General features: G+C 39.2%; 1 protein-coding gene across 4 annotated transcripts in view; it reads right to left on the reverse strand.

The window, feature by feature from the left end:
* Window positions 1–14,766, reverse strand: part of TEC (tec protein tyrosine kinase) — a 55,654-nt gene that overhangs the window by 12,959 nt on the left and 27,929 nt on the right. For 3 of the 4 annotated variants that reach the window (XM_026078642.1, XM_026078643.1, XM_026078644.1), the window contains exons 3-8: window positions 3,593–3,694; window positions 3,142–3,223; window positions 1,905–2,033; window positions 1,072–1,179; window positions 819–859; window positions 169–350 (exon numbers count right to left, since the gene is read on the reverse strand). In XM_026078642.1, coding sequence (XP_025934427.1) covers window positions 169–350; window positions 819–859; window positions 1,072–1,179; window positions 1,905–2,033; window positions 3,142–3,223; window positions 3,593–3,694 — 644 coding nt within the window. The remainder of the gene's footprint in view (window positions 1–168; window positions 351–818; window positions 860–1,071; window positions 1,180–1,904; window positions 2,034–3,141; window positions 3,224–3,592; window positions 3,695–14,766) is intronic. The other variant, XM_026078645.1, reaches the window with a different exon arrangement.

Here is a 14,766-nt window from a genome sequence, read left to right on the forward strand (position 1 = left end):
AATGGGACTCTATTTGGGCACAAAGATATGGATCAGATTTCAGCACTGGGGCCCCAAATGAGATCTAACAGAGTTAGTTGTTGACACAATCAATATAAACTACTACGACGTGGAAATAACCTTATCCAACTTTAAAATGAATGCCAAAAACAAGGAACCGACGTTTACCCGTATTTATCTCTTGCCTTCCACCAGTGAATATCATTTTTTTCAATTATCGTATACTCTTCACCTTTCTCTAATCTTAAATCATGATGTTCTGTAGGCTGAAAGTCATACATTGCTACCACTATTTCTTCCTCTTCACTGTCATTTTCTTCAGCTGGGGGAACAGGTGGTGGAGGCCTTCGCTGAAAGCAACACAAAACTATTATTATTCCATTTGCTTGTAATTCTACCCTTATTATTACACCAGTGCAAAGCAGTTGAGCATCCTGAAGGCAAAAGCTGGACTAGTTATGGTAGCCCCAGGAGGGAGCTCAGGTTGCCCTGCCTCCCCATCAGCAGCACAGTGGTGGGAGAGGAGCCAGGGCCATGAAGGCCAGCCATCGCAACAGCCCACGAGCTGTGGTCTGGTCCCAAACAATGTCTGCTTTCCGATGCCACATCCCACTGGCAGCACAGATACAACTAATAAGTCCAGTCCAATTTGCAGTATTGGAATTTTTTCAACTGTGGACTTCAGATAAAGCTTAACACCTAATGATGCTTACAGAAATAGACCTCTGCTGTAAGATAAGAAAAAGAGTCACAATAAATCTAAACGCTACCTCAAGAAACAGCAATTATCTATTCAATATTTTAAAGACTCTACCTACCCTATTTTTTTCCGGCATTGGAGCGGGTGCTTTCCTTATACCTAGAAACAGAGCACAGAAAAGGATTTGTATCTACTAACTTATAGATAAGTTAAAAAAAAAAAGTTTTTGAATTTAGATAAGATTTCAACATCTCAGAAAGTTATTCTGAAGGCTAAGTCAGAAAACAAAGACAGTTCTGATTAAGTATTAAGAAAACATCATTTAAGCATTCTGCAAAAACATACTAAGTTGGACAACAGGCTATATTCACCATGGGATTTGGAGATGTCTTTGCCACACCTGAGTGTGCTGTGCAGAAATTCCCGAACTAGCCAGCAGGTCCAGGAAGGGCAGTCCTGTAGAGTGCCTGGAAGGAACTCTAAATGGAATATAAAACCATGCTATGTCCTGCTCCTTAATGAGGAATAAAGATTTAGAAGCAGTAGAAGCAGTTAGAAATAGTAGCCATGAAAAATCTAAATGTCCATTTCTACTAACATCTGTTGTTTCAACAAAATATAGTGCTTCCCCGGGACACTTGCCTCGCTAAGTAAGGCAAAGAAGTTATATGTACTTTTTTTTTTTTTTTATTACTTCTCTCAAGTCCAATAGTGATTTTTTTCCATGTTGTTTTTTTTGCCAATTAGAAGCTTGAGCTTTATTTGTACTGGAATATTTTAATTTAGGTTAAGTTATATATTATATTATATTTATTATATTTATAATTTATTTATTAAAACTGCAGGTCTGGCAAAAATTTGTAGTTGAATCACCATGAGGGTTTACCTCAATCTAAGGGAAACACTTTGTTTAAAAAAACAAACAAAAAACAGATGGGGAAAACAACAGAACAAATGAAAAATAAATTAAGCAACCTCAAAATGTTTCCTTTCAAATTTCTCTGAATACTTTTTGGAAGGATAGTCAACTGGCTTTTAAATATTTTTATAACACACTTGGATTTACTTTAGACACAACATCAACGATTCACCCTGCTCTATATATTTCCCTAATGTCTGCAGCACTCAGGTGCAATGACACAGTCATATAAAAAAAGTGGAAAACCAAGCCAAAACAATTACATATGAAAACATATGAACTTACTGTTTTCAAAAAGATTGTATTTTTCACAGCCAGGTGCTAACTTTTCTGTCTGTCTGCAGCACTGATAAATTCCCTCCGTCCAGAATTTAGGATGATATTTCACCATTATATCACTGTTGTTTTTTATTTCTAAAAGAAGTAAGCAGTATATATTGTGAGATACAAAAAAAAAAAAATCTGCAGGAGTGGCACTGAATTTGTTAATAAATATTTTTAACATGGGAAATAATCTTGACTTCTTATTGTCCTTACTATAGTATTGCTACTCTTAAGGAATTTCTTACATGTTTATGTGGAAGCCATACAACGATAACAGATAATATTTTTAGGATAATGCATCACATTTTCCAGTAGAAAGAGGTCTCTCCCCCTGCCTGAGCTGGCCAGAGCAGCAAGTAGGTGCTCGCCACAGTCAGGAGAGCAGGGAAGGCCACACAGGGGCACCCCGCGGGCCAGGCACCCACCTGCACCCTGCAGCACAGTCAGGCAGCTGCGAGGGCCCTGGGGGCTCTGTCTGCCTCTGTTGTTTTTATTACCACTGCAAATGACTCATAATTTCCCCTACAATAGTATTCTGGAGGGAAAGCTGGCTAACATTTATCACTATGCCGTGGCACAAGGTCTATGTTTGGTTTAAAAGGCTCTCAGCTCCCATCCTCTAGCCTACTGAGCTTCAGAGGTTGTGCCCTGACCTGCAGTCCCCAGTCCAGGAACTGTTTCTTATTACTTGAAAGCACACTTGTGATTAATGGGAACATCTGATGGTGGCAGAAAGCTCTTGGAAAAAAAGCTGCTGCTAAACATGCAGGACCTTTACTCCCTATGATAGCATAAATCAGAATTGTATCTCAGTGGAGATACCCTGATGTAAAGTGACAGCAGGCAAGGGGATCATCAGGCCCATACATTGTCTAGCTACATTCAAACAAAACTAAGTTATCTGTAAATGAGTGATGCCATTAACTGCTGTGGATAAAATTTTTAATGATTAACATATTGTGCAACAGCATAGGGTCAAATTCTGATTTTAGCTAGACTGCACAAATTGAGTGAAATCCATCTAGGTGTTTGATATTTCCATTGCCTGTTATCACACACTATGCAAGGAAAGGATGATCCAATCCAGTAAAAATAAAATCAGTAGAAAAATGAAACAAAAGTTTTAACATTATATTTTTCTAGCTCAAGAAAATGTGTCTAAATATGTCAGATACTAAGTGTCAGCAATTTTTATTACCTTCTTTCAGATTCCTCACCCACTGATCCCGGCTTTGTGCACTTGGTGCAAAAATATAAAGCGTATTAGCATCATACACAACCTGAAAACAAACAAATAAATAAATAATCCAAAAAGACACTCACATGGTAACATTCATTTACTTACTTCTCAGGAAACAGAGTAAACAGAATAAGGCAAACGATTTTTAAACTTGGCAAAATTGTGGTCTTCAACAACATAAGAAATGTAAGACACAACGCATAAACTGGAAAAAAAATTTAGATTTTAATATTCATATATGGTGCTTTCAAGTAGGATAAGAAAGGTTTTGGTCACTGGTCCTGAGCCACCTCCACCACAGCCCCAGGGAGAGCCAGAACGGCCTCAGTATGCAAAAGCGAAAGTTATTTGAAGCGAGTTGCACATCAATGGCTTGGCTCTGCTGAAGATATAAACCAATGGAACATACCTGAAATGGGTATTTATTTTGACAGGGAATAATGCCGTCGTTTTTAACAACTTCTACACATTTGATCCTTGAAATGTCAACACATCCTTTTTTGTGCTTTTTCTATAAAAAAAAGCAAAACACCATGTAAAATGCAAGTGAAGACAGGTTCATCTAAGGGCACTTTTCTAATTCTCTCTTTTTGCAGAGCCTTAATGCTTTCTTTTCCATCTCTGATACTGATGTTGCTTTAACTGCAGAGTCATTTCAGATATGAAAGATGAGGGAGAAAAGGTATGAAGATCTACACCGGTGAAAGTGCACAGAGTCATGCCTAACTGCTTAGTAAAAAGTAGAACCCCTTTGAATATAAAGTTTGCAACCAGTTGTAATCATTACTTTTATCCTTATATACCAACTAACAAAAATCAATTTTTCTTTAAGAAAAACAGCTTGAACGCAGATGAAACAAGTCTCTCTTATCACTGATTTTAAACTATGACTAAAAACATTAAGTGGAACAGGTGCTGATATATCACCTAATCTCCTCTCCTGCTTTGCTGCTGAAGTGCTCCCACCATTTTGTGGCTATCACAGTGGTTCCCCAGCTTTTCAGAGGAACTGTGATCCTGCACAGGCAACGCAAGTTCATGCTGTGGTAGGAAACAGGAGACGGGGGTAAAGCCTGTCCCTGGGCTGGAACAACTCATTTAAGCCAAGGCTGGCAGAAGCCCTGAAGCAGCCAAGATTGCAAGTACAGACCCTGGTCCCAGGCTTCATCAAAACACCAGGCCTGGGCTCAGGTCCTTTTCTCCCCCATCACATGATACAGCAGCTTGGGACCCACTTCTTGATTTAAAAATAATTCACTCTGAATTTCAGCACCTGGATAGCAGCAAGAAGTTCCCAGCAAAGGTGGGACTGAATGAAGAGCTCTTGGCTTCTACTTGATGAACCCGCGACAGAAAATAGCCATGGTAGATATCCTCCGTGGAACCTCCCCTGGCTGGGAAAGATCCTCTGAAACACACCTGCTCTAAGGCTTCTCCTAAGGCCATTTGCTATAACTGCCACAATTCCTGTCACTTCTTACAGTGCTCACATTAACATTTTTGTGCCCACTGCTATCCTCCAGCTGTCATCCTTTCTCTAACCCTTTCTGCAATTCTTACACAATAATTTGCTGGAAAGCCACCAGATAACACACCATAGTCTGAAGCCTGTACAACTTCCAGTCCTTCCTCAGGACACTAGCATCCCAAATGCAATTGATGAGGCATCTGAGAAAGTCTGGCTTGCCTAAATTGCTATTTATAAAGATTTTAAAGCTGGAAAGAGTTTAATATATAATACTGCTAGTGCTTTCTACAGAGATTAGCACCTCTGGGTGCTACAACAATAAAGGCAAATTCCATCTTAAAACCCATTAAGGTTATAAAGCCAGGCATGCAAAAGTTCAGAAATGCAGGTTTAAAGACGTTGGGGCATCCTTTAATTTCTCCTCTGCATGCACATGATACGGCTCCATATGTGCAAAGGCACTCAGGCTAAGGCAACATAGCAAGAAGTACAGTGTACAGACAGACACATGAGCTGCCAGCACGCCGTCTAGTTTGGATCTAGAAATAGGACTGCTGCATTTGTGAAGCGCAGTCACTGAAGCCTATGGACATGGCTGAACTACTGCACTTGTGCTAACCATCTGTCCTGTAGGATGTGGAGAACAGCCCGGCACAAACCACATTCAGTTGCTCAGCGTAGAAGCAATTCACAGCCTTCTGTTATAGGAATCTATACAAAACTTTTTACATTGTCATGCCTCCTCCATAAATGGCTTTTGAATTTATTTTTTATTCTTGTTAAGAAGGTGGCTCCAGTAGTTATTTATTGTGAACTATTCAACCCCTGCACYGAATACACAATTCACGGTTTTACGTAGTGACATGCAAGAGCTTACAATAGTAATTTTCAGACAGTTGAAATTAGGACATTAAAGAAGCTGGATCACTGTTAAACAGAGGCTGATCAACAATGCGTACCAGATGCTGCCCAAAGTAAAAATGCATGAAAATAGTGCAGTTCAACACTCTGGAGATGAAACTCTGGAAGAACAGCAGGTAGCTGGAGGAAGTGGGAACAAAGCTTTAATCTGTATTGCTGTAAGCTGTACAAGCAACAGGTAAAAACAACAAGGAAGTCAGCAGAAAAGCAGACCTTTAGAAAGTGGCTCTTTCTGAAGTAGCTGATTTAAATCATTTAACTCAAGCAGGAGACGGTAACAAAAACCAACCAAACAAAAAAAACTCAGCACAGAAACAAAGAATGCCCTGAATTGTATGGCAAAGGGAAACACATAAGTGATCCACTTTTTAATCAGAACTAAAAGATGAATCCATGAAGAGCATCTAGGACCACTTCTCACTTTTGGGAGAACCAAGTCTCCAGTAGAAAAGTAAGTTTCCATTGGAATCTGGAACAACAACAACAGCGCGGCAGCAGCTTGCAGCTGGTCCGGAATTAATCAAGGTCAAAAATTTACAAATGCCAAGCACATCCAACTCATGCAGCCCAGAGCACAGCTTACAAAAGATGGACACTGTTCAGAAAGCGTGGAAATAACTAGTAGTTATTGAATTATTTGAGATACTCCCATCCCTACTCACTTGCTCTCCTCTCTCCTGAAGATGGAAATTTCAGCCCAAATAGTAGAAGTCGGGCACAATCATAAACAACTGAAAATACTGTCTTACAAAATGAAGAGCAGAGCAACTTCAGATATAGCTGTATCACTACTCTACCACCTGTAGTAACCTAAAAGTTATTACCCATGAAAAATGCAGAAGCTTTGTCAGCATTTAAAACACCTTAAGTACTCTTATTTATATTGTTATGAAGAAAACAGGCAGAGAAAACATGCATGAAATCTGTGCACATCATGGTCAGCTTCCAGAAAAATGGCAGTCCAGAGTAAGCTGTAACTACTATATAACACAAAACACTCACTCTCCCCCTGTCCCAAAAAAGACTCCCTCCCCAAGAGCTGTTTAAAATAGCAATAAAAAAAGAGAGACATTCTAAAATACCATGCTGTGCCAAGAAATAAGTAATTTGCACTGTGTGTGTAACCTTGGAATCCAACACTCCACACAAACTGAAAAATCTTTCTCCAGATACTTTCCTGCACACCAAGAATGTCTCCTTTTGAAGAAATGCTTGTCACTTCCATAACAACATCTACCCGACTTCCTGCATCCAGTGGGGTACTCGCATATTGCCTGGATTGCTGGTCAACAGGGGTTGTGAGACAGAGAGAAGATAACGTATTTTTGTTTTGGTTTTTTTTTTCCCAACGTGGAATCACAGAAATTCTTTAGAGGAACAGGTTATATCATCTCCTTTATTACCTTCTCTGAAATCCCTTCTCCTCCAAGACTCCCAGATTTTCATGCCAATTCTAGCATTCAGTGAGAGTTCAGAAGGACTACACATGTGCAAGGAAGACAAAAAAGAGGAATCCAACAAGAAAACCAACGATTATTTTGGGAGAAAAATAGAGGAAAACTCCTGATAAACATCGTGTCATTCTAGCAACCCATTTCCTAGGTCATCCCTTTTTATCCTCTTGTAATTGAAGGTGATTCAGTTTGCATCACTATGAGGTGTCAGATTAAAACAATCCAAAGTTAATTTGACCTGCCTTACAACAAGCACTACAATTCCAGCAAATTAAGCCTAGTAATTAAAGATTTTTCTATTTCTGAGTATTTCAAAGATTAAAAGAAAAACTTGAATGTGCGAAATTAAATACAAATGTTCCACCCAGACATGTTTCAGATTGCATCAGAAACAGTAGCTATTAATGGCCAGCAGCCATTGTCAGGTTTGCAGCTGTGTTTCAGCTCAGCATTTCTCACTATTAAACCAGGGTGCACAGGAGCAGGGAAGAATGACTTAAGAAAAATATTAAAAAAAAAAAAGATTACTGCAATTCCTCTCCTCTTCCTACTCAAAACAGTTTCCCTTTATTTATACATCATCACTGTGTTGCACTTATTCCGCATGCCAGAGGGCTTGCTCTAGATGCAGGCTAGCATACGAGCAGTGCAGACATAACGGCAGTCACGAAGTACAGGATCAAGCAAGAGCTCAAGCCCGGAACTAATGTGGAAGTAGAGCTATAGGCATGAACTCGCCATGAGAAATCCACCCACAAACTTTCTTTCCAACAAGTAACCTCTACTACAAAGAGATGAAAAAACTAAATTAGTACAAAGGCTAGTTATGCAATGTCAAACCAAAGGCTGCAGATCAGCATCTTCCATGGTTGTTTCTGGAGGTGGAAGACAGCTAACATAGGAGAGAAAGTTTGGAATCACTGTTGAAACAGGAGCACTTCACCAGCACATCCATGCACATACTCTGAGCCAGGTGCAAGTATTCACAGAGGATTGGGGAAACTCCACAGGCTGGTGAACCCACAGGACCTAGTCCACCCCTTTTGTGAAGAGGGATGCACACATCTACAGGGAAGCCTATAGCAGAAAAATGGTTAGAACAATAAAAAAGATATAATTGCTATATCTCAGGAAGGATAACAATTAGATACAATTATGAGCTTCAGTGTTTTCAAAACATTTTTTAAAACATTCTAGTTTTAAACGTTTCAAAATGCTTTTTTTAAAAACGCATCTGCCTGCTGAAAATAACTTACCAAAAGGGAAGTGACTATACAGAACTACTATTAAAAGCTTCTCAAAATGCAAAATGCCATACGTACTTCATATTTTCCTATGCTTCACAAAACTTGATTTACAGTTTCAGAAGCCTTGCTCCTTGTTCACCGTGAAGATGAACGATTCTGTTTCCATGCAATGTAAAAGAACAAATACTTCTATTATTTAATATATAAGGCAGAAATAACCAGAAGTTATGACACTGGAACTACACTGGCAGATATGGTATAAATACATATGATTACACAACTCCTGTCCTAAAAAATAATAATCTTAGAATCCAGGAAGATGAGGAATATAGGAATGTTAGATAAGAAGTATATAATCAAACAGCTCAGCTTTTATACACTTGGAATTAGTCCTCTGCTCAATATAGTAGCATTGCAACTTCTTAGGAAGCCATTTTCCCACTATAAGAGAAAACAGTTCTTCAGTGTATTTCCTCATTGTTTACAAAGATATCATACTGTTTACCTCCAGAAAAGTGGGGTGTGGGGGGTTAAACAGTACAAAAGACTTTCCAGCTGGAAAAATCTTAAACACATCAGTCCAGTCCTGTCATCAAGAAATAGTTGCTTCTTCTCTCATTTGTGGTCTGTCTGTCTCTCCCTGTCTCTCTCATTCGTACTGCGCATTTCTTTCTCCCATGCTTATTCCCATGGAGGAAACCCTGAGATCATCAGCATATGACCCATGGAATTTATGTTCCCAAAAACATACACAGGTCTGAGCATCAATTACATCTCCTTTTATGGAGCTGCTCTACAACTTTCCAAAACATCAGAGAATCCTGGGTAAACTAAGTATCCACTGAAGTATCTTTGGTAGAACCTGCTCCAAATTCAAATGATGGGTGTTTGGGGTTTTTTTGTTTGTTTGTTTTTAGATAAGTGGGATAAGCACTGCATACCACTGCAGTTCCCTCTTGAGAGGCATTTTCACCAAGCAGCCTCATTACCGTAGCTAGCCTGTTAGTTGGCYTCATTTTCCATTGCCTTGTTTTTTCAGTGTCTCAGATATGTCAAGAAATGCCCTGCCTCCTTCCAAGTAATTTTATAATTATTATTATAAGAAAAGCAAGTGCCAAGTATTTCTATTTACCTTTCTGAAATGTCTAGAAGTAACATACAAAAAGTGAGAGGTGATTATTATTCTGATCTGATCTGACCTCTAATTCTTGGGAAGAATTTCATGAGACAAAATGGAAAGAAACTTAAGAAGGAAAACGTCTTAAAACTTGCTCTGCCAAATATGGAACTGAGAATCCATTACCTTGCCCTGGCTGCTCAGCAGAGGCCAGTCACCAGCACTGGAGAGACCAAAAAAACCCCAAAGAAGTTCTCAGTGGTACTGATGCAACTTCCTAACCATCATTACAGCACATTATCTGTAACTTATTCTCTTCCTGCAATTGAGAGGTAGTCATTCAACTGTAAGTGTCTTGTTATATTGCTGTAATCATATAAGGCAGCAATATAAGTAAGCGTAAAAGAAACAAATCAGCCAGGCCTACATCCATACTGTGCCCTAAATTACCTATACTCTCGATGCATACCTTTTCAGCTTTTGACATATTAGCATGTTACTTCAAGTTTTTTCTCAGGAACCTTCTCTTGTTTTCTTTGAAGTCCTGACAGAGGCCAGAGCCCAGCCTAGCCCAGCTGTAACATTTCTTCCCTGTCTTTCCTCTCTCGGACAACACGGCTGTCATTCTGATCCTAAGCCGAATGATGCCTTTCATCCGGGCACCCCTTTAACAGCCTTAGGGCTGAATGCTGGACTCGAACTTCAGTGAAGGAGAGCCCACATCCACAGTCATCACAGACTAGTGACTGGAGCCCCAGCAAAGGGCCCTCAAAGGTCATCTAGTCTATCCACTGCCCCAAGCAAGACCAGTTCTACCTACTCTCTTTAAAGCTTCAGATGATGGACAGTCCACAGCTACAGAGCTGCAAGTTTTTTTGCATTTGAAGATTCTTATCCTACCACCAGCTCATTTTCCCTGCTTTAAACACTTGCTAGTCCATCAATCTTTCATCATAGTTCAGGCTTTTGGGAACCTAATCCTTCTTGCTGTTCCTGTCCCAAGTCTCTCAAGCAGGTCCACATCTTCTTTGAAACTTATTGCCCCAAACCAGATGCAGTGCTGCAGCTGATACCTTATTATTAAGGCACAAGAATTACTTCAGTCCTGTTTATTCATCCTAATATAACACTTGCCTTTTTCACAGCAACAGTTTATCATCGACACATAACCAGCTTATGATCCACTACATTATCCACCAGCTCCTGATTCACTATGATGCCCAGATCCTGCTGGGGACAGTCTGATACTTAGAAAGTTATTCCCATCCCATATTTGAACATTTCTGTATTTGTGTCGAGGCTTACAGCTTTTGCACTTTTTCATACTGAAGAAAAAAAGAACAAAACCCAAAAACCTACAACCCACACCTTATTCCAGTTACTTTGATTTCTAAATCTTGTTTTCCAAAAATGCTTGTGCTCCTTGCAGTTTTGACCCCTCTGAGAATTCAATAAGAAATTTTTCTATTTCATCAACAAAATCACTAGTAAAAACAGCATATTTGACATAGGATGGGTTGCTCCATTCAGTAGTCTTTTAATCTGAACACAAGCCACTAGTACCTACTGAATATCACTTTCCAGTAAGTTCTGAATCAAACTTAGAGGTCTGTACAGGTCATTTCTAATGCTGATATCTGAAAGTTTCATGAGAGGCCCCTACTGGGATGAAAACATAGCATATCTGCATCTTTTCTGCTACCCAAGTGGCCTGTCACCCAGTAGCAAAGGGAATTAGATTAGTTTTAAGGTTTTGGGGGTTCTTGTCAAACCTTTGTTTGCTAATGTGCAATTTTGTTATCTTCTAGGTACTTTCAGAAGTCTGCTTGTTCTGGCACTTTTCTGGAAATCGAAGTTAACTTCGTAACTGACAGTTTTTCAGCTTCTCCTGTGTACTCTTTCTAAAGGGAAGCCTTTCTCTAGCCTTCCAGAATTTTATTCATCTTCCTCATCCTTCACAGCACCTTTAAGATTCATTCACTCTTGTCTAGTCATAAGGTAAATATCCTCACCTGTGCCTTGTCAGCATCTCAACAGCTGCAACCTACTCTTTTCAACTTTAAGTCCAGCTTGTTCCATCTTATAAACCTCCAAATACTTCTGAAAAAATAATTATTCTAGATCCTCATTTTATGCATATTAGTCTTCTCTTTTGGTAGGCGTTGCAAAGAAGAGGGAATCAATTATTGCAACATAGCCAACTTGTTTTTTTACAACCTAAGTTTCTTTATGACTTGATGTTTTCAAGTAAGCACTCCCATGCCTCTGCTATGTTGCCTTAATTCATATGAATAGCTTTATTTCTTTGATTCGAACCACTTTCAATTGTGCCTCCTTAACATTTCCCCAGCTCTGCCCATTGCTCACTCCTATCTTGTGTTTTTTGGGATCTTCTGGAACTTTTGGATCATAATAAATACTGCAGTCAAGGATTTCTTGCTTATTAACAAGGTCTTCCTGCTTATTGGCACAAATATTTATTTATTTTCTAACAACAACACCACTTATTTCCCTGAAGCTAAAACAAAAAAAAAAAAAAAAAAACCAAACAAACAAAAAACCCACCACACACACAACCACACCTCATAACCCAGAATGGACACAGCTCCACTGTTCAATCTGTCAAGCTCTCATTCTATCCAAACTCTCTCTCACTCAAATTTTTCTTCCCAGACTCTCTTGCTTCTCCTGTGAGGCTTCTGCTGCTTTTGCTGCAGAACACCATCTTCTCTTTTATGCACCTAGATAGCTCACAATTCTGACCAGCTTTATGTGCAGCTGTATTTTGGATAATTAATTCCTACTGTTTCATCTACCTCATTTCCCAAAATAAAACTGGCTTATTGTATTTGCTTTGAACAATGACTGTTATGCATACTAGCTGCAATCCTCCTCTTCCCCAGAATACCATGACAGAGGATAGGTAACCAATCTGTGGTAGTTACAACTGTTTTCCTAATACTGCTAATCTGTAGAAGCAATTACAGAAGTATTATACAAACAAAATAAGAAAGGGTGGCTACTCATATTCCAAGTATCATTTCAATACAGACCTTCTCGGGAAGAGGTTTGAAAAGCCTTTTATATTGTCACGAATATTCACTCACTAACTTTTCATAAGAGATACAACCACAATATTGTCTATACAGATGGACATGACAAGTATTGTTTTAGGTGGGATAACTTGTAAACACATCATTATCATTTACCTACTTGTAAATCTGGTACTTACTCAGCAACATAATTTAAGCTGCAAACCACTGTTAGAAGTTAGCCATTACATCTTATATAAACTTTTTTTTTTTTAAACAATCTACCCTTTCTGCACTTTAAGAATTTTCATTTAGTCTCTTTCTGACAATGCTGGGGAAAAAAACCTCTCGTTTAACCGCACTAAAAATTGCTAAACAGCACGATACACTATAAGAGCCGAACTGTCCTAAAGCCACAGCCTGAGGCAGTTGCGAAGGCATGTCAAAGTGAGTACAGCTAAGGATCTCTACATCATTCACCTGGAAAGGGTATAGCTGCTTCTGCTGCCTAGAAGAAAAATGGCAAACTCAGTCCTCTTCCAGGCCTCCCTATGAAGTTATTGTGCAAACTTTCAAGTAGTATAAGAAAGTTCCATCATTATCACCCATATATGACTTGGAACAGAGGGGAGAGGAGGGGGAAAAAAAAAAAAAAAAAAGCTCTGCCAATCCACTCATTTCTGAAGCTATTCATGTTACGGTAGAAAAGTAACCAGTGTAAGTCACCAAGGTCATCAGAAGCGTTTTAATAATGCTTTGAGCATTTAAAAATGCATTGAGTTTATACAGAGAATTAAATCACCTATGCAATGACTAAGGAAACTGTATTGAATCAGACTAATTAAGTTAAAAATAATAAAGGATAAGCACCATAGGAATAAGCAACAGTAGAACAGATACATATTGACATTCTGTTGGGGGGGGGGGGAACTGTAAGAAAGTAATTAGTATAGGATTATGGAACTCTGCATCATGTTGTTATGCTCCAAAGGAAGTGTTTGCACAAGACTACTGTTGCAATGCAGCTACATAGTTTTACCCCGAAACCTGCAGTTTTAGAACGGGCCCCAGAGCTTTTAAAGTTATTTTTCCTTCCTTAAAATATCACTATGGTCATTTCAGTAGCTTTTGTCTCTTCTCTATTCAAATTGAAAGAGCCAAATAAAACTCTTTCAGAAGACAATTTTTTTCCTTAGGAAGATACTTTCAAGATTAGGGATGCGCAAGAACGTTTAACTTCTCCACTCTTCATTTTTTCATCTAAATCCTGGTCTGTTTTGGTTAGTCACAAATTCATCCATTTACACAGGACTGTCTTCATGTGAGTCTGATCCTCATAGCAAATACCTTCGGATTCCACTACTGTCAGGGAAGATATGGTCAGTTCATTAGAAAATCTTCTTCTACTTGACACCATAGCAACATCCTTCTAAGTAAGGCTCTTCATCTTTTCCCTCTGGGGCTATTCATTGCCTTCTCTGCAGGAACAAATGGTTTCCACACGGCCATAGATAGGTAAGTGCTGTGTCCACCCTGGTGCCCTCTCTAGAGAGGTTGGAGAAGCCCCTCCAGAACTAACAGGCTGGCACAAACTCCCCACGTTTTGCCTGCACTTTAATGTGACAGACCCCCAATTTGCTCAAATATACACAGGATAAGCTGGCCCTGCCAGGGGGACCAGGGTTTGGTCCACACCTTTGGAAAACACAAAATCCTTTATCACTGTAAATTGTAATCCACACAGCAAACGCAAGTAAACAAAGAAGTTTAAGTAATTTCATGTTCATAAGCATACTCAAGGCCAGCGTAAGTCGATGAGGGCTGAAAAGGTTAACGGGAGCATGCTGCTTTATGTGTGGGAGGACAGTAACTAAACCGCACAGAGCAGCACACAGTTGATAAGAGTATCACTGCAAAGGAAGCCAAGATAGACAAAAATACCACAGTGAAAGGGAACACTCAACAACTCCAATAGATGTGAAGATATTAATCAGCACATTAATTACAGTTTAAAAAATTATGTTTGGATCTGCATCAGCTTTCTGGAAGCACTGCACTCATGAGAAGTGTCTAACACGAAATTTTTCAAACCAAACTAGCAAGCTGTCTCACTTGCTCAAACCAGCTCCTTTCGACTGCTCCAGGGACAACTGCTTTAACACTTGTGTTAACTAGTGTCTTGCCTTCACCTCAAAGAATTTCCCTTAACTAAAGTGCTGTATAAAGCAGAAACCGCAAGTCCGGTGGCACTTTGAATTCAAGTTAGCTATCTGTCAGCAGAACCTAATTAAAGTTCGCAAGAAATACATATTACCTGCCATCACGACCATTCTGTAACAAAGAA

This window comes from Apteryx rowi, unplaced genomic scaffold (assembly GCF_003343035.1).
Source record: "Apteryx rowi isolate R43461 unplaced genomic scaffold, aptRow1 scaffold_481, whole genome shotgun sequence".
NCBI classification, from domain to species: Eukaryota; Metazoa; Chordata; class Aves; order Apterygiformes; family Apterygidae; genus Apteryx; species Apteryx rowi.